At 40.7% G+C, this 26820-nt stretch overlaps 2 protein-coding genes and 1 pseudogene across 2 annotated transcripts in view; 2 read left to right on the top strand and 1 right to left on the bottom strand.

The window, feature by feature from the left end:
• The window catches only part of OIT3 (oncoprotein induced transcript 3), a 45348-nt gene that overhangs the window by 11792 nt on the left and 6736 nt on the right, over nucleotides 1–26820 (bottom strand). Inside the window, exons 3-6 of the mRNA XM_033208778.1 lie at nucleotides 26401–26508; nucleotides 20058–20180; nucleotides 11730–11852; nucleotides 10120–10280 (exon numbers count right to left, since the gene is read on the bottom strand). Of these exons, the coding sequence (XP_033064669.1) occupies nucleotides 10120–10280; nucleotides 11730–11852; nucleotides 20058–20180; nucleotides 26401–26508 (515 nt within the window). The remainder of the gene's footprint in view (nucleotides 1–10119; nucleotides 10281–11729; nucleotides 11853–20057; nucleotides 20181–26400; nucleotides 26509–26820) is intronic.
• LOC117082192 lies at nucleotides 4394–5371 on the top strand (annotated as a pseudogene).
• On the top strand, nucleotides 14505–17699 carry LOC117082191 (ubiquitin carboxyl-terminal hydrolase isozyme L5-like). The gene is given in 2 exon segments (XM_033208780.1): nucleotides 14505–14987; nucleotides 14990–17699. Coding segments are annotated over 2 exon segments (987 nt in total). The 5' UTR covers nucleotides 14505–14578; the 3' UTR covers nucleotides 15568–17699.

Genomic DNA, 26820 nt, shown 5'->3' with positions numbered 1-26820 from the left:
GAAATGAAAGAAAACATGTTAAGGGCAGCCAGAGAGAAAGGCTAAGTCACCTACAAGGGAAGCCCATCAGACTAACAGTGGACCCTTCAGCAGAAACCCTACAGGCCAGAAGAGACTGGGGGCCAATATTCAACATTCTTAAAGAAAAGAATTTTAAATGGCCAGGCACAGTGGCTCACACCTGTAATTCCAGCACTTTGGGAGGCTGAGGCAGGCAGATCACTTGAGGTCAGGAGTTCAAGACCAGCCTGGCCAACATGATAAAACCCCATCTCTACTAAAAATATAAAAATTAGCCAGGCATGCCTGTAGTCCCAACTATTCGGGAGGCTGAGGCAGGAGAATCACTTGAACCTGGGAGACAGAGGTTGCAGTGTGCTGAGATCATACCACTGCACTCCAGCCTGGGAGACAAAGCAAGACTCTGTCAAAAGAAAGAAAGGAAGGAAGGAAGGAAGGAAGGAAGAGAGGGAGGGAGGGAGGGAGGGAGGGAGGGAAAGAGAGAAAGAAAGGAAGGAAGAAAAGAAAAGAAAAGAAAAAGAATTTTCAACCCAGAATTTCATATCCAGCCAAACTAAGCTTCATAAGTGAAGAAGAAATAAGATCCTTTTCAGAGAAGCAAATGCTGAGAAAATTTGTTACCACCACACCTGCCTTACTAGAGCTCCTAAGGAAACACTAAATATACAAAGGTAAAACCACTACCAGCCACTATAAAAACATACTGAAGTACACAATGACAGGATCAAATCCACACATAACAATACTAACCTTAAATGTAAATGGATTAAATGCCTTAATTAAAAGACAGAGTGGCAAACTGGATACAGAGCCAAGACCCACTGGTATGCTGTCTTCAAGAGATCCATCTCACATGCAAAGACACACATAGGCTCAAAGTAAAGGGATTGAGGAAACTTTATCAAGCAAATGGAAAACAGGAAAAAGCAAGAGTTGCAATCCTAGTTTCCAACAAAACAGACTTTAAACTAGCAAAGATCAAAAAAGACAAAGAAGGGCGTCACCTAATGATAAAGGGTTCAATTCAACAAGAGGTAACTATCGTAAATATATATGCACCCAACACAGGAGCAACCAGATTCATAAAGCAAGTTCTTAGAAGCCTTCAAAGAGACTTAGATTCCCACACAATAATAGTGGGAGACTTCAACACCTCAGACAATATTAGACCATCAAGACAGAAATTAACAAAGATATTTAGGACCTGAACTCAGCTCTGGATCAATTGGACTTGATAATTATCTATAGAAGTCTCCACCCCAAAACAACAGAATATACGTTCTTCTCATCACTACATGGTACTTACTCTAAAATTGACCCATAATCGGAAGTAAAACACTCCTCAGTAAATGCAAAAGAACTGAAATCATAACAGTCTCTCAGACCACAGCACAATCAAATTAGAACTCAAGACTAAGAAATTCACTCCAAACCATACAATTACACGGAAATGTAATAACCTGCTTCTGAATGACTTTTGGGTAAATACTGCAATTAAGGCAGAAATCAAGAAGTTCTTTGAAACTAATGAGAACAAAGATATAACATACCGGAATCTCAGGGACACAGGTTAGGCAGTGTTAAGAGAGAAATTTATAGCACTAAATGCCCACATTAAAAGCTATAAAGATTTCAAGTTAACAACCCAACATCACAACTAAAAGAACTAGAGAACTAAGAGCAAACAAACCCCATAGCTAGCAGAAGACAAGAAATAACCAAAATTAGAGGTGAATTGGAAGAGATAAAGACACAAAAAAACCATTCAAAAGATCAACAAATCTAGGAGCTGGTTTTTCCAAAAAAGTTAATAAAATAGATAGACCACTAGCTAGACAAGGAAGAAAAGAGAGAAGAATCAAATAAGCACAATCAGAAATGATAAGGGGATATTACCACTGACCCCACAGAAATACAAACAACCATCAGAGAATATTATAAATGCCTCTATGCATATAAGCTAGAAAACCTAGAAGAAATGGATAAATTCCTGGACACATACATCCTCTCAAGACCGAACCAGGATGAAGTTGAATCCCTGAAGAGACCAACAATGAGGCTCTGAAAATGAGGCAGTAATAGCCTACAACCAAAAAAAAAAGCCCAGGACCAGACAGATTCATAGCTGAATTCTATCCCCTGTACAAAAAAGAGCTGGTACCATTCCTACTGAAACTATTTCAAAAAATTGAAAGGGAGGGACTCTTCCTTAAGTCATTCTATGAGGCCAGCATCATCCTGAACCAAAATCTGGCAGAGACACAACAAAAAAAAGAAAACCTCAGACCAATATCCTTGATGAACATTGATGCAAAAATCCTCAGCAAAATACTGGGAAACTGAATCCAGCAGTACACCAAAAATCTTATTCACCACAATCAAGTAGGCTTCATCCCCAGGGCGCAAGTTTGGTTCAACATATGCAAATCAATAAATGTGATACATTACATAAATAAAACTAAAGACAAAAACCATATGATTATCTCAACAGATATAGAAAAAGATTTCAATAAATTTTGGCATCCTTTCATGTTAAAAACTCTCAATAAACTAGGTATTGAAGGAATATACTTCAAAATAATAAGAGCCATGTATGACAAACCCACAGCCAACATCATACTGAATGGGCAAAAGCTGGAAGCATTCCCCTTCAAAACAAGCACAAGACAAAGATGCACTCTCTCGCCACTCCTATTCAACATAGTGTTGGAAGTTCTGGCCAGAGCAATCAGGCAAGAGAAAGAAATAAACAGCATTCAAATAGGAAAAGAGGAGTCAAACTATCCCTGTTTGCAGATGACATGATTCTATATCTAGAAAACCCTATCATCTCAGCCCAAAAGCTTCTTAAGCTGATAAACAACTTCAGCAAAGTCTCAGAATACAAAATCAATGTGCAGAAATACCAGCATTGTTATACACCATCAACAGTCAAACTGAGAGCCAAATCACAAATGAACTCCCATTTGCAATTGCCACAAAAAGAATACCTAGGAAAACAGCTAACAAGGGAAGTGAAAGATCTCTAAAAGGAGAACTATAAACCACTGCTTAAAGAAATCAGAGATGAGGCCGGGCGCGGTGGCTCAAGCCTGTAATCCCAGCACTTTGGGAGGCCGAGACGGGCGGATCACGACGTCAGGAGATCGAGACCATCCTGGCTAACACGGTGAAACCCCGTCTCTACTAAAAAATACAAAAAACTAGCCGGGCGAGGTGGCAGGCGCCTGTAGTCCCAGCTACTTGGGAGGCTGAGGCAGGAGAATGGCGTAAGCCCGGGAGGCGGAGCTTGCAGTGAGCTGAGATCCGGCCACTGTACTCCAGCCTGGGCGACAGAGCGAGACTCCGTCTCAAAAAAAAAAAAAAAAAAAAAAAGAAATCAGAGATGCAATAGCAAAGACTTGGAATCAACCCAAATGTCCATCAGTGACAGACTGGATTAAGAAAATGTGGCACATATACACCATGGAATACTATGCAGCCATAAAAAAGGATGAGTTTGTGTCCTTTGTAGGGACATGGATGCAGCTGGAGACCATCATTCTCAGCAAACCATCGCAAGAACAGAAAACCAAACACCGCATGTTCTCACTCATAGGTGGGAACTGAAAAATGAGATCACTTGGACTTGGGAAGGGGAACATCACACACCGGGGCCTATCACGGGGAGAGGGGAGGGGGGAGGGATTGCATTGGGAGTTATACCTAATGTAAATGACGAGTTGATGGGTGCTGACGAGTTGATGGGTGCAGCACACCAACATGGCACAAGTATACATATGTAACAAACCTGCACATTATGCACATGTACCCTAGAACTTAAAGTATAATAAAAAAAAGAATAAAAAAAAAGAGAAAGAAATCAGGGATGACGCAAACAAATGGAAATACATAGGAAGAATCAATATTATTAAAATGACCATACTGCTCAAAGCAATTTATAGATTCAATGCTTTCCCATTAAACTACCACTGATATTCTTTGCAGAAAAAAATCTATTTTAAAATTCATATTGAACCAAAAAAGAGCTTGAATAGCCAAGGCAATCCTAAGCAAATAACAAAGCTGGAGGTATCATGCTACCCAGCTTCAAATTATGCTATAGGGCTACAGTAACCAAAACAGCAAGGTATTGGTACAAGAACAGACACAGATCAATGGAACAGAAAAGAGAACCCAGAAATAAGACTGCACACCTACAACTATCTGATCTTCAACAAGCCTGACAAAAACAAGCAATGAGGAAACAGTGCTGGGATACATGGCTAGTCATATGCAGAAAATTGAAACTGGACCCCTTCCTTACACCATATAGGAAAATTAACTCAAGATGGGTTAAAAACTTAAATGTACCCTGGTGTGATTCCGTCCTGTGCAGCTGTTCTCTTGAGCAGTGGTTGTTTATCTCCATCGGCCTTCTCTCCGACCTAAGTGTGTGCTGCCACCCGATGGAAGATTCGATGGACATGGACATGAGCCCCCTGAGGCCCCAGAACTATCTTTTTAGTTGTGAACTAAAGGCTGACAAAGATTATCACTTTAAGGTGGATAATGATGAAAATGAGCACCAGTTATCTTTAAGAACAGTCAGTTTAGGGGCTGGTGCAAAGGATGAATTGCACATTGTTGAAGCAGAGGCAATGAATTACGAAGGCAGTTCAATTAAAGTAACACTGGCAACTTTGAAAATGTCTGTACAGCCAAACATTTCCCTTGGGGGCTTTGAAATAACACCACCAGTGGTCTTAAGGTTGAAGTGTGGTTCAGGGCCACTGCATATTAGTGGACAGTATTGAGTAACTGTGGAGGAAGATGCAGAGTCAGAAGATGAAGAGGAGGAGGATGTGAAACTCTTAAGTATATCTGGAAAGCGGTCTGCCCCTGGAGGTAGTAGCAAGGTTCCACAGAAAAAAGAAAACTTGCTGCTGATGAAGATGATGATGAAGAAGATGATGATGAAGATGATGAGGAAGCTGAAGAAAAAGTGAAGAAATCTATACAAGATACTCCAGCCAAAAATGCACAAAACTCAAATCAGAATGGAAAAGACTCAAAACCATCATCAACACCAAGATCAAAAGGACAAGAACCCTTCAAAAAAACAGAAAAACTCCTAAAACACCAAAAGGACCTAGTTCTGTAAAAGACATTAAAGCAAAAATGCAAGCAAGTATAGAAAAACGTGATTCTCTTCCCAAAGTGGAAGCCAAGTTCATCAATTATGTGAAGAATTGCTTCCAGATGACTGACCAGGAGGCTATTCAAGATCTCTGGCAATGGAGGAAGTCTCTTTTAAAAAAATAGTTTAAACAATTTGTTAAAAATTTTCCATCTTATTTCATTTCTGTAACAGTTGATATCTGGCTGTCCTTTTTGTAATGCAGAGTGAGAACTTTCCCTACTATGTTTGATAAATGTTGTCCAGGTTCCATTGCCAAGAATGTGTTGTCCAAAATACCTGTTTAGTTTTTAAACATGGAACTCCACCCTTTACCTGGGTTTAAGCATGTGTGGAATGTTATGATAGGACATAGTAGTAGCAGTGGTTGGACATGGATATGGTGGGGAGACAAAAATATACACATAAAATAAAACTCAGTATTTTAATAAAGTAAAAAAAAAAAAAAAAAACTTAAATGTAAAACCCAAAACTATAAAAATCCTGGAAGACAACCGAGGCAGTACCATTTGAGACATAGGCACAAGCAAAGATTTCATGAAGAAGATGCCAAAAGCAATTGCAATAAAAGCAAACATTGACAAATGGGATCTAATTAAATTAAAGAGCTTCTGCACAGCAAAAGAAGCTATCATCAGAGAGAACAGACAACCTACAGAATGGGAGAAAATTTTTTTTTCTCTGATGAAGGTCTAATATCCAGCATCTACAAGAAACTTAAATTTATAAGGAAAAAAACATTAAAAAGTGGAAAAGGACATGAGCAGACACTTCTCAAAAGAAAACATACATGTGGCCAACAAACATATGAAAAAAAAGCTCAACATCACTGATTATTACAGAAATGCAAATCAAAACCACAATGAGATATCATCTGACACCAGTCAGAATGGCGATTAGTAAAAAGTCAAGAAATAACATGCTGGCGATGTTGTGGAGAAAAAGGAATGTTTTTACACTGTTGTTGGGAGTGTAAATTAGTTCAACCATTGTGGAAGACCGTGTGGTGATTCCTCAAAGACCCAAAGACACTTTGACCCAGCAATGCCATTACTAGGTATATACCCAAAAGATTATAAATTGTCCTATTATAAAGACACATGCAATGCACATGTATGTTTACTGCAGCACTATTCACAATAGCAAAGACATGGAATCCACCTAAATGCCCATCAATGATAGGCTGGACAAAGAAAATGTGGTACATATACATCATGGAATACTTGCAGTCACAAAAAAAGAATGAGATCATGTCCTTTGCAGGGACGTGGATGGAGCTGAAGGCCATTATCCTTAGCCAACTAACACAGGAACAGAAAACGAAATACCACATGTTCTCACTTATAAGTGGGAGCGAAATGATGAGAACACACTGACACATAGTGGGGAATAGCACATACTGGGGCCTATCAGAGAGTGGAAGGTAGGAGGAGGGAGAGAAGCAGGAAATATAACTAACAGGCAGTAGGCTTAATACTTGGGTGATGAAATAATTTGTATAACCAACCCCCATGACACACATTTACCTGCACATGCTGCACATGTACCCCTGAGCTTAAAATAAAAATAAAAATAAAACTCAGCTTCAAAGACCGTATGGTATATGAGAGTAAGAAACGATCTGTGGTCGGCTGGGCACAGTGGCTCATGCCTGTAATCCCAGCACTTCGGGAGGCCGAGGCGGGTGGATCATGAGGTCAGGAGCTCCAGACCAGCCTGATCAACATGGTGGAACCCTGTCTCTACTAAAAATATAAAAATTAGCTGAGCGTGGCAGCACACACCTATAGTCCCAGCTACTTGGGAAGCTGAGGCAGGAGAATTGCTTGAACCTGGGAGGTAGAGGTTGTGGTGAGCTGAGATTGCACCACTGGACTCCAGCCTGGGCAACAGAGTGAAACTCCGTCTCAAAAAAAAAAAAAAAAAAAAAAGAAATGACCTGTGATCAGGAAGGGACAAGTGTGATCATGAGACTAGAACTCACTAGGGGCTGACATCTCTCCTCATCCATCATTCCCATCTTCATTTACCCATCCTTCAATGCCTCACTCAAACTCATCTCTTCTATGAAGTCCCCCAGGTTTACCATGTACAGTTGATGCCCATTATTCATGCATTTAGTATGTGTGAATTCATCTAGCAGCTAACATTTATTTATAACCCCAAAATCAGTACTCACTATGCTTCTGAGGTTATTCCCAGAATGTGCAGTGGCACATTCCCAGCTGAGGTCCAACAAGGCACCACTGCCTTCTTGTTTTAGCTCTCATACTGTAAACCAGGATCCTTTTTGTGATCTACAGAACGGCATGCTTTTGTATGTTTGTGTTTTGTGAGCAATGTTGCTGTTGAAAGGCACCCACACATGCAGTGCAGATGGGCTGTCTAGTGATCCCAAGCACAAGGAGGCTATGAGACCCTTACAGGGAAAATGGGAAAATAGGCGTTTGATAAACTCCAGACGTGAGTTGCAGTGCTGCTGGCCATGAGTGCAATGTTAATGAATCTATAATGCATGCTAAATAAGGTATCTTTAAACAGAAACACACACAGAACAAGATTGTTAACTGATCGGTTAACAAAAATGTTGTAACCAGAGGATTACAGGAACCTAACCCAGTGTTTCCCCTAGGAGCAATGCTTAATTGCTAAAGAAATTAGCTTCAGTATTCCCTAATTCATTGCTTGTGGCAGCTTTGTAGAACATAACTACTGTGAGTAACAAGAATCAACTGTAACTTAAACTCACATGGCTCGCATTTAGAATTTCTCTCTACCTCCTAATTAGCCTATTATTATACATGACTTAATATCCTAACTATTGGTATTATACAGCCTAGCTCTTTGTTGTGTACTTTTTAATAAATAAGAAAATAAGGCCGGGCGCGGTGGCTCAAGCCTGTAATCCCAGCACTTTGGGAGGCCGAGACGGGTGGATCACGAGGTCAGGAGATCGAGACCATCCTGGTCTACACGGTGAAACCCCGTCTCTACTGAAAAATACAAAAAACTAGCCGGGCGAGATGGCGGCGCCTGTAGTCCAGCTACTCGGGAGGCTGAGGCAGGAGAATGGCGTAAACCCGGGAGGCGGAGCTTGCAGTGAGCCGAGATCGCGCACTGCACTCCAGCCTGGGCGACAGAGCGAGACTCCGTCTCACAAAAAAAAAAAAAAAAAAAAAAAAAAAGAAAATAATACCAAAAAAAAAAAAAAAGGCTGGGTGCCGTGGCTTACACCTGTAATCCCAGCACTTTGGGGGTCTGAGGCAGGTGGATCACCTGAGGTCAGGAGTTCAAGACCAGCCTGACCAACAAGGTGAAACCTCGTCTCAACAAAAATACAAAAATTAACCGGGCGTGGTGGCAGGTGCCTATAATCCCAGCTACTTGGGAGGCTGAGGCAGAAGAATTGCTTGAACCCAGGAGGCGGAGGTTGCAGTGAGTCAAGATTGTACCATTGCCAGCCTGGGCAATAAGAGCAAAACTCCATCTCAAAAAAAAAAAAGAGTTTTACACACTACTTCTCGGGCAGCCCCACACATTCCTTTGGAGTATTACTCATAATACCGGATCTATGCAGAATCAGTGAATCCAGAGCTCTGGTATTTTAGAAAAGGACAGCTTCCGCCCGTTATGTCTCTTTCAGGAATTTTAGACCTGGTGATGCGGCGGCAGCATGGCCTTGTGTGAACTCTTGCACACTCAGAATTTCGGCTGTGGCATGTACCGGCTGGTTTTCAGCTCTTTATCTCCAGATTCCTGTGCTCTGCCCTACACGGGAGAATAGCGCCAACTACCATGCGGCATGTCCATTTGATTATCCACCGATATGATCAACATAACTTGCCTCAAGTGGGACCACCTGCTCCTTGAATATCCCCCACTTACCTCACTGCAAGTCGAATCAGCTTTCTGATTTTCATTTAGTTAGAGTCATAAATAAATATTCATTTAACCAAATGATCGCAAAGGCCTCCGTGCTGATCCACATGCAGGCCCCCTCTGCTCTATCCATCTTGCAAGCTGCTGTCAGCTCATGGCATTCATCACCACAGTCCCTGCCTAAACCCATTTCTGTGGGATCAAATCCAGACGGCTCACCCTAGCACACAAGGCAGGCCTTTGGAAGCTCAGCCCACCCCATCTACTTTTCCGGTTTCATTTTCCAGTAGGAATTCCCGGCCAGTCAGGCTGCACTCTCCACATACCTCCGCAGAGGCCTGCATATCCCCTCTCAGAGACTAGCTCACTTGTTTCCCATCTGAAAGGCCCTTTCTTTTCCTCTCTGCTGTGTAAATCACACACACACTTCCACCTAGATCCAAGTCCCACTTGTCTTGACTGCTCCTGTGTTTGTCCTTTGACTGGACTCCTACAGGACCTGTCATCCGTCTCACTGTTCATCCTTTCCTTACATTTTCTGTGTCGTCATCTCAATTTTGCTGTGCAAGTTCCTAAAAGGCAGGATTTCATACATGTCTGACTCTCCAGCACAGGGCTGTGTGCAGATTTTGGGATGAAAATATAAACCTTTTCACTCAACCTGGTTCAATACTTGAACTCCGCACCACAAATGAACCATCATCTGTATTAGTTACTTTCTTCAAATAAAATAATTGGTCAGAGGTGATGTAGCCAGCCTTCCAGTACCACTGGTACTGATGCATTCAGGAAAATGTCTGCGCATACTAGAGAGATGGGGTATTTGAAAACAGGAATAGCAGAATTCTTCACAGTGCCAGGACCACAGCAGATGCTCAAGAACATGTTGGTTAAATGAATGACATAAGATGTTTTGAGCTCAAATCTTTTGTGCGTAAATATCTCATCGATGACACAAGCCACATGGCATACCTCTGTCCACTACCTCCCAAATAACCAGCTTTTGGCCATTCCCCGAGTGCCCTCCAGGAGGAACCTACATCGACTACTGTACCACACGTCTTGAGAGAGAAGAGGATGTTGACATGGGTGCCGTTGGACACTCCTCGGCAGGAGGTGTTGGTCAGGAAGAGCTCCAGGCCACCAACCAGCTCCCTGGGGATGCTCACTTCAATGGCATTTGATTTGCACAACACAGGGACTGCAGAGAAAAGAGGCCACTGTTAGAGCCAGGAAACCTGAGTGAGGGGAAGGCTTTTAGGAGAAATAATTTCACCCTCACACAACCTGAGCTTTTTGTTCCATCCCCAAGGAAATCAGAGGGGCTGAAAACAAGCTGGTGAATAAAACCACTATTCCTAACTCCCAAGATTATGGTGAAATAATGTTCCTCAAATATATGGTTCTCTGAATTAGGAAATACCAGGTTCGATTTTCAATTCACCAAACATTGGTTTCAAAGTGTAGCCAGCATAACTCTGTGAACTGAAACACCTAAGAGATTAACTTTCAGCACAAACACGGTTTACTGGCAATACAGAAAAAGTGCTGCTTTGATATAGGCCTAGGGTACATAATGATACTGCTGTGACTTTACCATTAATTACTGCCTAGTAAAACAGAGACAATAAAAACAGTGTTAGTGCACTTGGGAAAGGCTTCCAAATTGTCCTTGCATTGCTCAGGAAACCATAAACTCTGACTATAAATTTCACCACTTTAGCTTAATATAAAAAAGATTGCTTTTCCTTAGCATTCCCAGGTTCTTCTCTAGACTCTGCAAATATCCTGAAAAGAAGACTTGAGTTCTGTCAGCGTCTGATACGTGAAGACACATCATAACGATGGTGTAGTGGTGCAAAGAAATCAGACACAGGTGCCCCTTACATGTTTGGTAGATGAATGGATGAATATTCTGGACATCAGGAACTAGATTTCCAGGCCAGGCGCGGTGGCTCATGCCTGTAATCCCAGCACTTTGGGAAGCCGAGGAGGGCGGCTCACTTGAGGTCAGGAGTTCGAGACCAGCCTGGCCAACATGGTGAAACCCCGCCTCTACTAAAAACACAAAAATTAGCCAGGTGTGGTGGCACAAGCCTGTAATCCCAGCTACTCAGGAGGCTGAGGAAAGAGAATTGCTTGAACCCAGGAGGTGGAGGCTGCAGTGAGCTGAGATCACATCACTGCACTCCATCTGAGCAACAGAGTGAGGCTCTGCCAAAAAAAAAAGATTTCCAGAAAATAATCATCAGAGGATTGTTAACCCTTATATCCTAAGTGTAGGGAGAGGAATATGTTCCTCAGGGCTTTCAACTGAGTTCACTTAGTTTCAATCCTGTTAGAAAAGAGAGGAGCTGTATCAATGTCTTAGGCTTCCATATTGAGTATTAGTCATACAACTAACCATAGAAAGTAGTCAAAAACCAAAGGGAAACAGCAGAGGAAAGTTAACTTTCTGGTAATCTTTTCTTAGAGCTCTTCTCTGTTAAATGATTCCACAGTGATGATTCAGCAATACACACTGCTCAAAGAGCCATTGTTCTAAAAGATGAGAACCCTGACACACTTGGGGGAGGAAGACAAACAGCTTTGGGAGAGGAAGAAGTGTAATCAGAGTAGAGACAAGCCCCCCCTCCGCCCCATGTACTACCTTGGCAAGTGTGGTTATCCTCAGACAGCACCAGGCCCCGGGGACATTCGCACTGGTAGCCTTTCTCAGATCCAAGGCAAGAGTGGCTGCAGCCACCATTGTTATTGTGGCATCCTTCAATGTCTGCAGTAGAAACCAACAGAAAAGGGAATCATCTTGCAACCCCAAGAATTCTGGCACTTTGCATCAGGGATTATACTTAACTTATGGCAGCACCCCTGGTGCCTAACCTAGTGACTGAGACATTCGGGCAAGACCTCAAAGAATGTTTATGAAATATCATAGCTACAAAGAGCAATCTTCCAATATCCGTAACTCTACCCGATTAAGCTGGTCAGGAATTTTGTAGCATGTCCTTCAGTTTGGGTTTGTCTGATGTTTTTCTCAATGTTAGTCGGGGGTTATGAGTTTTTAGGACTAGGACCCAAAAGTCATTTATTATTTGCGGTAACATTTAATCCAACCAATTTGACATTTTATAGAGCATTATTGACATAAAAGAGACTGACAGAATACAAATTCACCCGAATTGGCTGGATAGATCTGACTTATTGTGGACTGGCTGGGTCACCTGGCTCTCTCCTCAAATATCTAGGACAAGAGCACTGGGGGTAAATGGCTTTGGGCTGACAGCACACTATAAAAATGAGGCCTGGACAACATGCTGAGTCCATTCAACGAAACTCTTGGTGATTGTCCTCTTATGAGATGGTTTTGTTTAATTTTCCTTTTTTAATGTTTTGCATGTTCAAAAAGCAAACTCAAGCCAATGGACAAAAAGGAAAAATATTCCATTGAAAACTAAAGAATGTATAAGGTGATTTCAAGTTTAACAGAGAAAAAAAAAATGACCTTTGTGGGACTTGGACATTATCTTCTAGGTCAGAGGTTGTCAATTAGCAAATTCTAATCTGCTACACATTATTACAAATAAAGTTTTATTGGCACATAGCCATGTTCATTCATTTACCTGCATGGCTGCTTTCTCACTATAAGAACAGAGTTGAGTAGTTTCTACAGATTCTGTGTGGTCCACAAAGCCTAAAGTATTTACCATCTGGCCTTTGGAGAAAAGTTTGTTGACCCCTGTTCTAGGTTAAAATAAAGAAAGGGAATGTTTTCAAAACATCTGAGATGCTCAGGGAAAGATAAAAGCTGATTTCCAGTTATAGCGATAACTCTCTCAGTTCAATAATAGTTTTTAAAAAGCAGTTATTTGGAACATCAATAAATTAACTTAGGATGAATTAGTTTTCGTGAAATGTATATAGAGAAAAATAATGGCAATGAATTACTCTTTGCAACACATAAAAGAGATTAAGTAATACTAGTTTATACATCTGTATTTTTTGTTTGTTTGTTTTTTGTATTTTTAGTAGAGACGGGGTTTCACTGTGTTAGCCAGGATGGTCTCGATCTCCTGACCTCGTGATCCACCCATCTTGGCCTCCCAAAGTGCTGGGATTACAGGCGTGAGTCACCATGCCTGGCCATTATACATCTGTATATTTTTAAAGGAGAAAAGCACACCTAAGGGCTTTTGAAATGGCTGAAGATTATACATAATACTATAGAAGAAAGCACAAAAATATATTGTAAGATGTTAAAATGAACATTAATAGCAGTTTTTTTCCTTAAAAATTACCTTCCTTAAGTCATTTTATTTCTCTGAGTCACAATTTCAATATCTGTAAAATGAAGAGGTTGTACTAAATGTTCACTCAGGATATTTCCAGGTCTAAAAATACAAAATATAAAAGAAACTGAAAATTTAAATTAGCTTAAAATATTTAAGTCTCTCAGGAAGATATACCAAAATGCTTAGAATGGCTATGTCTGGCAAATGGATTGTGGATCATTTTAATTATTTTTCTCTTGCTCCTCTGTATTTTCTTCTACACTTTTGTGATAAAACAAAACAGGTAGGTGTGATAGCTCACACCTGTAACCCAGCACTTTGGGAGGCCAAGACAGGTGGACTGTGTGAGCTTAGGAGTTCAAAACCAGCCTGGCCAACATGGTGAAACCCCATCTCTACTAAAAATTAGCTGGGCATGGTGGCAGGCACCTGTAATCCCAGCTACTCAGGAAGTTGAGGGAGGAGAATCGCTTGACCTGGGAGGCAGAGGTTGCAGTGAGCTGAGATCGCCCCACTGCACTCTAGCTTTTACAACAAAGTGAGACTCTGTCTTAAAAATAATAATAATAATAATAATAAATAATAAGTAAAACAAAAAAATAAAAATTACTTAAAAACTAACAAGAGCTGAATTAATGCAGGAACAGAAAAATACTGCATGTTCTCACTTGCAAGTGGGAGTTAAACAATGGGTACACACAGGCATAAAGATGGGACAAATATAAACTATATAAAAATAGACACAGGGAGCCTGGCACAGTGACTCACACCTGTAACCCCAGCACTTTGGAAAACCAAGGCAGGTGGATTGCTTGAGCTCAGGAGTTTGAGAGCAGCCTGGCCAACACGGTGAAACCCTGTTTCTACAAAAATACAAAAATTAGCTTGGTGTGGTGGTGCATGCCTGTAGCCCCAGCTTCTCCAGAGGCTGAGGTGGGAGGATCACCTGAACTCAGGGAGGCAGAAGCTACGGTGAACCAAGATGGCACCACTGTACTCTATCTAGCCTGGGTGACAGAGTGAGACCTTGTCTCAAAAGCAAAAAAAAAAAAAAAAAAAAAAAGAAACTGGGAACTCCAAAAGGTGGCAGGAGGGAGCAGCGTGAGGGTTGAAAAACTACCTATTGGGGGGAGATCTGTGGCTGGCCGCAGCTGGTGCGGGGGGGCGGCCAAGAGCGAGAGGTGGATCGGGGCGGTGTGTGGCCGGGGCCATGACGGGCAATGCCGGGGAGTGGTGCCTCATGGAAAGCGACCCCGGGGTCTTCACCGAGCTCATTAAAGGATTCGGTTGCCGAGGAGCCCAAGTAGAAGAAATATGGAGTTTAGAGCCTGAGAATTTTGAAAAATTAAAGCCAGTTCATGGGTTAATTTTTCTTTTCAAGTGGCAGCCAGGAGAAGAACCAGCAGGCTCTGTGGTTCAGGACTCCCGACTTGACACGATATTTTTTGCTAAGCAGGTAATTAATAATGCTTGTGCTACTCAAGCCATAGTGAGTGTGTTACTGAACTGCACCCACCAGGATGTCCCTTTAGGCGAGACATTATCGGAGTTTAAAGAATTTTCACAAAGTTTTGATGCAGCTATGAAAGGCTTGGCACTGAGCAATTCAGATGTGATTCGACATTACACAACAGTTTCGCCAGACAGCAAATGTTTGAATTTGATACGAAGACATCAGCAAAAGAAGAAGATGCTTTTCATTTTGTCAGTTATGTTCCTGTTAATGGAAGACTGTATGAATTAGATGGATGAAGAGAAGGACCCATTGATTTAGGTGCATGCAGTCAAGATGATTGGATCAGTGCAGTAAGGCCTGTCATAGAAAAAAGGATGCAAAAGTACAGTGAAGGTGAAATTCGATTGAATTTAATGGCCATTGTGTCTGACAGAAAAATGATATATGAACAGAAGATAGCAGAGTTACAAAGACAACTTGCAGAGGAGGAACCCATGCATACAGATCAAGGTAATAGTATGTTAAGTGCTATTCAGTCAGAAGTTGCCAAAAATCAGATGCTTATTGAAGAAGAAGTACAGAAATTAAAAAGATACAAGATTGAGAATATCAGAACGAAGCATAATTATCTGCCTTTCATTATGGAATTGTTAAAGACTTTAGCAGAACACCAGCAGTTAATACCACTAGTAGAAAAGGCAAAAGAAAAACAGAACGCAAAGAAAGCTCAGGAAACCAAATGAAGAGGATGTTTTGGGATGTGTACACATTTCTGCTTCTGCACATATTTTCATGGAAATCATTATGTATAAAGAACTTTGAGCAACATCCTAATTGGCTCAGTGCACGTTTGGCGGTAGTGCCAGCCTGTCTTGTCTTTAATGCATGGATTCATAAACTTCTTCCCTACCTGCCTCATGTGCATGTAGTGCATATTAAATGAAAGCGATATTAAGAGTGCTTGCCCAAATTCCATTATTTGACATCGAATCTGAGAACTGTTAGTTTTCTGGATGTGTAACTACCATATGAACCTGGAAAATTCACAAATGATACTCCTTATCTGTAATTTAAATCCTTAAAATTTGCAATTGTCAGATCTTAATGAAACTGGATGTCTTATTTCTTCTCATCATTAATGGAAAAAAAATCAGTATTTCTATCTTTGATATCTGAGTGTTTTGAGGATTTTAAAACTGAATTTTATCTGCTATACCAGTTATTTGAAAAAGTATGATTTAAATGTAAATCATTTAAAAGGGACAAAAGTATAATTTCCAGTGATTTTCACTGCTGTCAGTAGAAAAGTAATAAACATCTCAATTTTATTTTAGTAATTTTTCTTCAAGTGTTTGGGGTTATTTGTTTATGTAGTAGAGAATTGTTTCAGGAAGGTCTTGAGTATATTATGCTTCAAAGCAAAATTTCAGGTTAAGAAGAAATTGTAAATCTTAAAGAATGTTGGTGTTACTCTCAATGGAATACTTTTTCAAGCTCATAAGCTGTATATAAAAAAATTGGAGGTTTGACAGTTCATGCTATCTGCTTTTTTAAAAAGATAGTAGTGGTGATGGGGGATCTTTCTATGCCAATTTGAATAAATTTTGTACAGCCTGCAGTTTCCAAGAGCCATATACAATTTGCTCACAATTAATTTTTTAAAATTGATTTTGGGAGTTGCTTTGTAATAATCTTCTTACTTTTAATCTTCCTTTGCAAGTCAGACTTTAAAGAAGACTTTATAAAACTTTCTTTTTTAAATGAAGTAATCTACTTTTTTCTTTATCAAGAATATTTCTGAGGTTGATACATGACTTTTTAACATTATTTATTGTAAAATAAATTTAGCATAATTTATGTGATTAGGGAGAACGTGTACCCATCTTCCAGTTTCAGCACATGAATTTTTAAGGATTGTTTTTAAGCTTAGTAATTGTGGTATTAAATGACTTAGAATAATGGAGAAAAACCTGATGGGAAATTGATAGAAAAACTAATGAAATATTTTTCATACATAATTTCAGTTGGAGGTAATGAAAAATGTAGTTTCTCAGTTATTTGTGGGTAAATATGTTTTGCTCTTGATACAGTAATAATTATGGAGTGTTTTCAAAGCCATGATATAATTTTTAAAAATGAATTTTTAAGGAAGGCTCATCTTGATCCCATTCATTTATTTCAGCTTAATTTATATATCCTTTCCTATTGAGGCTTAAATTTTGTTAAGCAATGTGAGGATTATTGTGGTAAGTTGTATTTAGTAATCAAAACAATGTGATACTAGCACTAGGATTGCCAAATAAATCAATGGAATAGAAGAGAGCCTGAAAACAGATCAACATTTATATGATCACTTGATTTCGACAAAGGTGGCAAAACAATTCAACAGAGAAGGAAAGTCTTTTCAACAAATGGAGCCAGAATAGCTGAATATCCATATAGAAAAAAATGAACATGACCCCCTACCTCACAAAAATGACTTTGAGATGGATCATAGACCTAAATGTAATATTTTAAGAGTATGAAGCTTTTTAACTGAAAACATGGTTGATTATTTTAGTGACTTGGGGGGTTAGTCAAAGGTTTCTTAGGTCACAGAAAGCAGTAGCCATAAAAGATCCAAAATTAGAGCTCATCAAAATTGTCACTGAAAATGTTAACAAAAGTAATATCAAATGACATTTGAAAAATATCTTTGTAAAACGACCATGTTAATAGATATAAGGATTTTTTCATATTAATCTAACAAAATTCCTTAATAGGAATTTCCATAGCTTAAGAATGGTTTATTTTATCTGCATCTTCTTGGATGATTGCACATCCCTTGTGATACTTCATGATTACTTCTGTCTGTGAATAAAGAAGTATGACTTGTCAAAAAAAAAAAAAAGAAAAAGAAAAACTACCTATTGGGTACTATATTCACTATTTGGGTGACAGGCTCAATAGAAACCCAAACCCCAGCATTAAGTGATGTCTCCATGTAAGAAACCTGTGCATGTACCCCCTGAATCTAAAAAAAAAAAAAAATTAAAAAGGCCATTAAAAAAAAATGAACATATAATTATCAAATAGGTTAGCTAAAGAAACATATATATTTGGACTATCAATAAAACTTAAGGGTTATAAACAGGAATATTAATCCTAAAGTATAACTCACACTTAATTTTCATCTTCTGCTAAAATATTTTTTCAGTTATGGTTATTAGGTTTTAAGATTATATGAGGGAGGATTAACTGCAATCTTTCCAATAAAGTACTCATAAATAATTACAAATGTTTTTATGGAACATTTTATTAGCATTCAAACATGCAAAGATTAGTACATAAAATAATTAAGATTTAAGGAGGACTCTGGATATTACCCCATTCAATAAAGTTTAAAATACATTTAGTCTTATTATAAGGAACAGTAATTTAATATTCCCGTTAACGGTCTCTCAGTTAATAATGCAAAGTTTGTTGCATGGAATAAAATAAGGACACTAGCCATAATTTTTCCCTTTGGCATAGTATTTTGTTATTTTGAATATAGCTAGAATAAAGTGAACTTTTGTAAGTAGTATCACAGCTCGATTATTCCACAAATTTAATTATCCTAAGGAACAAATATATATCCTCTGTAAATAATAACAATTACACCATTTATCTCTCCATATAATCTGCAGGGTGTCATGAGAATTCTGACTTATTAAAGTAGAAGTGATGGAATTTTTTTTTTTTTTTTTTAAGATGGAGTTTCTCTTTGTTGCCCAGACTGGAGTGCAGTGGCACTATCTCAGCTCACTGCAACCTCTACCTCCCAGGTTCAAGTGATTCTTGTGCCTCAGCCTCCTGAGTAGTTGGGATTACAGGCGCCCACCATCACACCTAGCTAATTTTTGAATTTTTAGTAGAGATGGAGTTTTACCATGTTGGCCAGGCTGATCACCAACTCTTGACCTCAAGTGATCCAACCACCTCAGTCTCCCAAACTACTGGGATTACAGGCATGAGCCACCGTGCCTGGCGAATTTTAGCTGTGACAATTTGCAAGGGTAAATGTGCCTTAGAGAAGGTATATTATCTAAGTTTCATATAATAATGGTAGGCAATTTCCATTTCAATTATTTGATATATATTATGAATTCTTTTTTGTTATTAGTTATATAAATGTATAAAGTCCTATAAAATGTCTGCTATTAAAAACAGATCTAAAAGTAAAATTAAATAGATTATTTTATTTATCCCCCCAAACTGTATTCATCTCCCATAAACACAAAGCATATGGGGAGGAGAGGAAATGGCTTAAACTTCCAAGATGATAAAAGTCACCCGTGGAACTTGTTGAAAACGCAAACTCTAAGGCCCCATCTTAGCTCCTCTGAAGCTGAGGCTGCAGGAGAGGGTCTCGGAGGGGCTAAAGTGTAAAAGTCCTAGGTGCTTCTCAGCAGCAGGGAAGTTTGGGAAACACAGCTGTCAGCCAGTGGTTATGCTACTGCCTCTATTACCTGGCTAGTCCAGGTGTGCTCCTTGGACCAGCAGCATAGGTGACTCCTAGAATGTCTTTAAAAATGCAATATATTGACCTGATCTCAGACCTACTAAATCAGAATCTGCATTTTGACAAGAGCCTAAGTGATTCATAGGCACATTAAAGTTTGAGAAATACCGAATATCCCCCCTCATTTTTTTTTTTTTTTGAGATATTTTCTCTCTGTTGCCCAGGCTGGAGTGCAGTGGCGCAAGCATAGCTTAATGCAGCTTCAAACTCTTGGGCTCAAGGCTGAGGATTCTCAGCCTTCTGAGTGGCTGAGACTACAAGCATGCACCACCATACCCAGCTAATTTTTATTTTTTAATTTTTTGTAGAGATAGTGTCTTACTATGTTGCCCAGGCTGGTCTTTCAAACTCCTGGCCTCAAGTGATCCTCCCACTCCAGCCTCCCAAAGTGCTGTGATTTCAGGCATGAGCCACTGCACCTGGCCAGAACACCCTATTTTTATTTCTCGTATCAAAATGTGGCTTTCTGCCTCTTGCAAAATTCGCTCCTGTTGAATCTTAGAGACAAAATCAAAACTGAATCCTGTCCACAGCGTGAGTATTCTCAGTGTTGATGAACACCTTTGTCGTTTCTTTGCACAGCCAGACTGTTGCTCTCTTTGGACACTAAGGCAGTTTCCTGAACATCAGAGAATAAGCCAGTGGCTTCCTTTGGGCTCTTGATTTGGGTCCCTTCTTGCCCATTCTCACCTTCACAAGTCTTGCCATCACTTCTCAGCGCACGGCCAACCCCACACTCACAGCGGTAGGAGTTTTTGAGGTTCACACAGATCTCACTGCAGCCACCATTGTTTTGCTCACATTCATTTTCATCTGCAGAAGAGAAACCACACTGTTTCTATACTGCTGAGTGATTCAGCCTTTCCCAAACCCCCCGGGCAGAGTTTCCACATCTTTTCAGATCCTGTTGATGGACCTTCCACCACCCAGCTCCCACTCTGATCCAGTATCATCGCTCCCATCTACCTGATCTCCTTAACCACGTTATTGGTTCATCTGTCCTTTACTGAGTGGAAGGAACCTAATTGCTTGCCAATCACCTTCTCTTCAGGGAAAAACAATGGGAAAATGAAGTTCCTTTTGTGTCCTGGGTACACCTACTTATTTGTATTGGCGAATTTCACTGTCTTTAATGAGTTCCTGAGAAGTTGCTAAATAAATACAAACTTATAAAGTAAATTGTTTTAAGTCATGAGAGGAGCTTACGTTACAGAAGGAAATAGCTGATAAAATATTTTGTAAGGCAATTTTCTTTTATAATATGAACTATTGCCCTCAAAATCTGTTTTTCAAATTAGTATATTCTCACACTGTACTTAAGCAATGGTTGCTAATCTTTTTAAGAATCTGATGAAGGGTATGGACTCTTGCTGTAAAAAAACGCACAGTTGGCAGAAAATGTCTATGCCTTTCTTTCTACAAACAAGGAAATGGAAGCTTGGGAGCTAAATTTGTCATGGTCCTCAGGAATAACAGGCCCAGATAGGACACAAACCATGGACTGAGGTTTAAACACCCATGCGGTGACAGGAGTCATGACCTTGGCCCCAGGAGAGGAGATAAGCTGTGACTGAAACCCTGCTTAAGTCTAGAACCCCAGAAAATGTATCCCCTCAATGAGATGGGGAGAACTTTGCCCAGCGGCCCAAGGAAACAATAAGGAAACTCTGCCCAAGGCTCTAGGAGAAAGAAAAGCCTTCACAAACAATGGAAGCCCCAAGCCAGGGCTCTGCCGTGGCTCAAGTACGGTTTTACACTTCCCACACGGTATGGGGAATCCTGAAGCTGAGAAATTGATGGAAAATTTGGCCTGGTCTGATAAAGAATCTATGATGCCAACAGAAGCATTTGAAAAAGTGCTCTGTGTAAAACTTCCTCAAACCAGGTGCTGTGGTTTGGATATTTGGCCCCTCCAAATCTCATAGTGAGATTTTTCTATTTTTTTGAGACAGAGTCTCTGTCACCCAGACTGGAGTGGAGTGGCACTATCTCACGTCACCGCAACCTCTGCCTCCCGGTTTCAAGCGATTCTCCCGCCTCAGCCTTCGGAGTAGCTGGGATTACAGGCACGCGCCACCACGCCCAGCTAATTTTTGTATTTTTAGTGGAAACGGGGTTTCACATGTTGGCCAGGCTGGTCATGAACTCCTGACTTCAAGTGATCCAAGTGCCTCGGCCTCCCAAAGTGCTGGGATTACAGACATGAGCCTCCATGCCTGGCCTCATATTGAGATTTGATCTCAATGTTGGAGGTGTGGCCTAATGGAAGGTGTTCGGATCTTGGAGGCAGGTCCCCTGTGAATGGCTTGGTGCTATCTTTGCAGTAATGAGTGAGTTCTTGCTCTATTAGATTAGTTTCAGCATGTTTAAAAGGAGCCTGCCACCTCCCCCTTCTCACTCTCACTTCCTGTCTTGCCATGAGATCTCTGCACATGCCAGCACCCTTCACCTTCCTCCATGAGTGGAAGCAGCCTGAGGCCCTCCCCAGATGCTCAGTCTCCCAGCCAGCAGCATCATAAACCAAATAAACCCATTTTCTTTATAAATTACCCAGCCTCAGGTATTCCTTTATAGCCACACTAAACAAAGATACCAGATGACAAGAGTGGTGTCCTCCAGAAAGAAAACTACAACAGAAGATGGTGTGCCACAAGACACTTAAATGAGGAATGATCCACTGTGAGGCAGCGCTGGCGGGATCATTGGAGGCTTTGAACTGGAGATAACAGAATTATCCCGAAAAGTCCATAATACAAGTATTTTAAGAATTAGTAAAAAGATCAAAGAAAGGACAATAAGCAAAATAAAAGAAGTGTGTAAAAAGACAAGGCAGAACTGAAAACAAACAAACAGAACTTGTAGAAATGCAAAATGTAGTTGAAAATATTAAGAATCTTTATCAGGGCCCCTTCTTTCCCTTCCCTCATTATAGCGCCTGGAAAGTAGACGGTTAGAGGCTCATAGCCTTCCCGGATGTGGACATGGTGACATCCATGCTTGGGTAGGTCCCTTAGAAGCCTCCATTCCAAGCCTGGACTGCTTATCTTATGAGAGAGAAATAAACCTCTACTTTTTAAAGCCATCATTATTTGGGGGTTTATTGTTTATAGCCAATGAAGACACTCTATGCCCCAGCAGTTCCATTCTTACAGGTACCTACTAGAGAAAATCTCACACATTGGGTAAGGTATCATTTTTATGTTAATTCTAAGAACACACAAAACAATGCTATCTACTGTTATGGGTACATACATAAATAATAAAAGCATTAAAATGGGACCAGAAGAACACAGGCTAACTTCGAAACAATGATTACCCCTGGAGGGTGAGAGAAGAAAGCAGGATGGGGTAGGATGGCTTTATTGTATTTACAAAATTTTATGTAAATTAAAAGAAGGCCGGGCGCGGTGGCTCAAGCCTGTAATCCCAGCACTTTGGGAGGCCGAGACGGGCGGATCACGAGGTCAGGAGATCGAGACCATCCTGGCTAACATGGTGAAACCCTGTCTCTACTAAAAATACAAAAAACTAGCCGGGCGACGTGACGGGCGCCTGTAGTCCCAGCTACTCGGGAGGCTGAGGCAGGAGAATGGCGTGAACTCGGGAGGCGGAGCTTGCAGTGAGCTGAGATCCGGCCACTGCACTCCAGCCTGGGTGACAGAGCGAAACTCCGTCTCAAAAAAAAAAGAAAAAAAAAAGAAAAAGAGGGCTGGGCACGGTGGCTCACGCCTGTAATCCCAGCACTTTGGGAGGCCAAGGCAGGTGGATCACCTGAGGTCAGGAGCTCAAGACCAGCCTGGCCAACATGGTGAAACCCTCTCTACTAAAAATACAAAAAATTTAGCCGGGCGTGGTGGTGGGCACCTGTAATCCCAGCTACTCTGGAGGCTGAGGCAGGAGAATCGCTTGAACCCAGGAGGTGGAGGTTGCAGTGAGTTGAGATGGTGCCATTGCACTCCAGCCTGGGCAAAAGAGTGAAACTCCATCTCAAAAAAAAAAAAAAAAGAAAAACAAAAAGGAAGCAAAACTTAACTCTAGTTAAATCTAGGTACATGAGTGTCTGTTATATTATTTTCTTGTATGCTGCCTGAACAAATTATATAATTTAAAATCAATAATTAAAAGTATTACTTTTAAATAAAAACTAAAGGAAAATTGACACATGCTCACAAACACAAAACACTGTCTACAGTTTCAGAGGATTCACCTCCCTGAAGTCCCACAGATCCCACATAGGAACTTGGGGCTTTGATAGAAAAAGATTGTCTAAGATAAATTAAGGGAGAGAAGTGAACGATACGCTACCTTTGATGTTTAAAAATGGCCAATAAGTAAACATATTGATATGATTTGGCTGTGTCTGCACCCAAATCTCACCCTGAATTGTAATAATCCCCACATGTCAAGGGTGGAGCCAGGTGGAGATAATTGAATCATGGGTGCAGTTTCCCCCATGCTGTTCTCTTGGTAGTGAGTAAGTCTCACGAGATCCAATGGTTTTATAAATGGGAATTCCCCTACGCATGCTCTCTTGCCTGCTGCCATGTAAGATGTGACTTTGCTTCTCATTCATCTTCTGCCATGATTGTGAGGCCTCCCCGGCAATGTGGAACTGTGAGTCAATTACACTTCTTTCCTTTATAAATTTCCTTTATAAATCTAGGCTCGGGTATGCCTCTACTAGCAGCATGAGAACAGGCTAATACACATATATATATTTGCATTTTAAAATCTGACTGTAGAAACCCTGGAAGCACATATAAGAAAATAATACAACCGTTTCCTTGGGATGGAGCTGGGGAAGAGGGAAATGGGGCAAGAGGGTGACTGAAAGCTGGACAGCCTGCTGTATACTTTTTCATGTTGTTTAATTTGAGAACCTGTAATCCCAGCACTTTGGGAGGCCGAGACGGGCGGATCACGAGGTCAGGAGATCGAGACCATCCTGGCTAACACAGTGAAACCCCATCTCTACTAAAAAATACAACAAACTAGCCGGGCGAGGTGGCGGCGCCTGTAGTCCCAGCTACTCGGGAGGCTGAGGCAGGAGAATGGCGTAAACCCGGGAGGCGGAGCTTGCAGTGAGCTGAGATCCGGCCACTGCACTCCAGCCTGGGCGACAGAGCCAGACTCTGTCTCAAAAATATAAAAAATAAAAAATAATTTGAGAACCATTTAAATGTATTACCTCTTAAGAGTTATATTAAAATAAAAGCAAAGAAATGCATAAATAACTCCTGGCTTAAAATAAAGCCAAATATTTTTGAACAGGAATACATGAGGGTAGGGAGAGACTTCAGGAACCATTGCCCCTACCCCAAGCCATTTAGCATTAAATCACATACTCAAAATCAACCACACGAGACCCCTAACAACTCCTATGGCAGGGCTGAAACCTGCTCCACAGGATGGTCAGTGGGGTTCATTTAGGAGGTTTTATTTATTGATGTATTTATGATTTTTTTTTTTTTTAAGACAGGGTCTTGCTCTTCTGCCCAGGCTGGAGTGCAGTGACGCAATCAGAGCTGACGGCAGCCTTAAATTCCTGGGCTCAAGCAATCCACCTGCCTCAGCTGAAACTTCAGCTACTTTGGAAGGCTGCCACCATGTCTGGCTAATTTATTTTTTATTTTATAGAGATGGGGGTCTCACTATGTTGCCCAAGCTAGTCTTAAACTCCTGGTCTCAAGCAATCCTCTTGCTTCCTCCTCCCAAAGCACTGGGATTACAGGCATGAGTCATTGCCCCTGGCTCATTTAGGAGATTGAAGAGCAAAAGCTTTTCTAAAACAAGAAGCCACTTGGGCCCAGGATGTTGAAGCTGCAATAAGCTGGGATCACACCACTGCACTCCAGTCTGGGTGACAGAGCAAGATCCTGTCTCAAAAACAAACAAACAAACAAACACCAATAAGCCTTTTATGCTCCTTTCACCTTAATCTCCTGCCTCAATCCTGACCTGTTACTGTTCTTCTTGGGGGACCTGGGTAGGGCAATCTTCCCCTTTCTCTCTAGACTTGTTTTAAAATCTATTTGAGTCTGAATCCAAAACCTTCATAACATTAAAGAGAAAGAGAGATGATATTCAATCTTGGGGTTTTCATCTCTGTTCTCTTCTAGTTATAGACAACATAGTATACAATTCAACAACTCTGGATTTCCTACGGACAATCTGACTCATCTTTCTTGCTACTCAGAATGATCAAAATTATATCAGTGAAGCTAGAGGAGTAAGTCCTTAGATAATTCTAGACCAGTGCTGTCCAACAGAAATATAAAGCAAATTACATATTTAAAATTTTTTAGTAGTCACATTAAAATTTTTAAAAAAGAAACTGGTGAAATTAATTTTAATAATATTTTGTATAATCCAATTATATGCAAAATATTTTCACTTTGATATATAATCAATATTAAAGATATTATTATTATTATTATTATTATTATTAGAAATAGAGTCTCGCTCTGTCACCCAGGCTAGAGAGCAGTGGTGTCATGGCTCACTGTAACCTTGAACTCCCAAGTTCAAGTGATCCTCCCACCTCAGCCTCCTGAGGAGCTAGGACTATGGATACATGCCATCATACTCAGATAATTTTCATATTTTTTGTAGAGATGAGGTTTTTCTTTGTTGCCCAGGGTGGTCTTGAACTCCTGGGCTCAAGCCATCTGCCAGCCTCCGCCTCCCAAAGTGCTAGGATTACAGGCATGAGCCACCGTGCGTGGCCAAACATTGATTGTAAAATTAAAATTAAATTAAATTAAAATTCAGTTTTTCCGTCATACTAGCCACATTTCAAGTGAGCCATGGCCACCTGTGGCTACTCTAGTGGAGGGCACAATTCTCCACTGTCCCTAACCATGATACAAATTTGGTGTGGGGCTTTCAGTCCAGGTATAAACTAAAAAGCAAACACCATTCCAAGTGTTTGGAGACACAAACTGGGAAAATGATGGCGCTCTGAGGCAGGAAGAGTTTTTGATTTGTCCTTTCAATCCTAATAGCCTGATTCTACCTTTGATGAGTTTCTTACCAAAGCATGTCTGCCTGTCAGGGCCTAGCACAGTTCCTGGAGCGCATGTGCACTCGCTGGTATCTGAGCAGCTGCCATGGCAGTCCTCGTCGCAGATGTCATAAAAATCTACGGAAGAATAAAGATTATCTTCATGAGAGGAGGAGACCAGAGGACACTCTTTCATTCTTTTTAGAGATGGTGTGGTGGGGCAGGAGGGGTGGTCTCCCTATGTTGCCCAGGCTGGCCTCAAACCCCTGGGCTTAAGCAATTCTCCCACCTTGGCCTCCCAAGTAGCTGGCACTACAGGCACAAGCCACTGCATCCAGCTGACCCTCTCCTTGAGAAAGCCTCATGAGTGCAGCCTGGGAGATGAGTTTCCAGCCACCATCGAGGGAACTCTCATTGTTCAGGGTTTATATAACCCAATGGAAAACAACA

This window comes from Trachypithecus francoisi, unplaced genomic scaffold (genome assembly GCF_009764315.1).
Source record: "Trachypithecus francoisi isolate TF-2019V2 unplaced genomic scaffold, Tfra_2.0 Lachesis_group9, whole genome shotgun sequence".
Lineage (NCBI taxonomy): Eukaryota > Metazoa > Chordata > Mammalia > Primates > Cercopithecidae > Trachypithecus > Trachypithecus francoisi.
The sequence above is the reverse complement of the archived record's forward strand: the minus strand, read 5'-3'. Positions and strand labels throughout refer to the sequence as shown.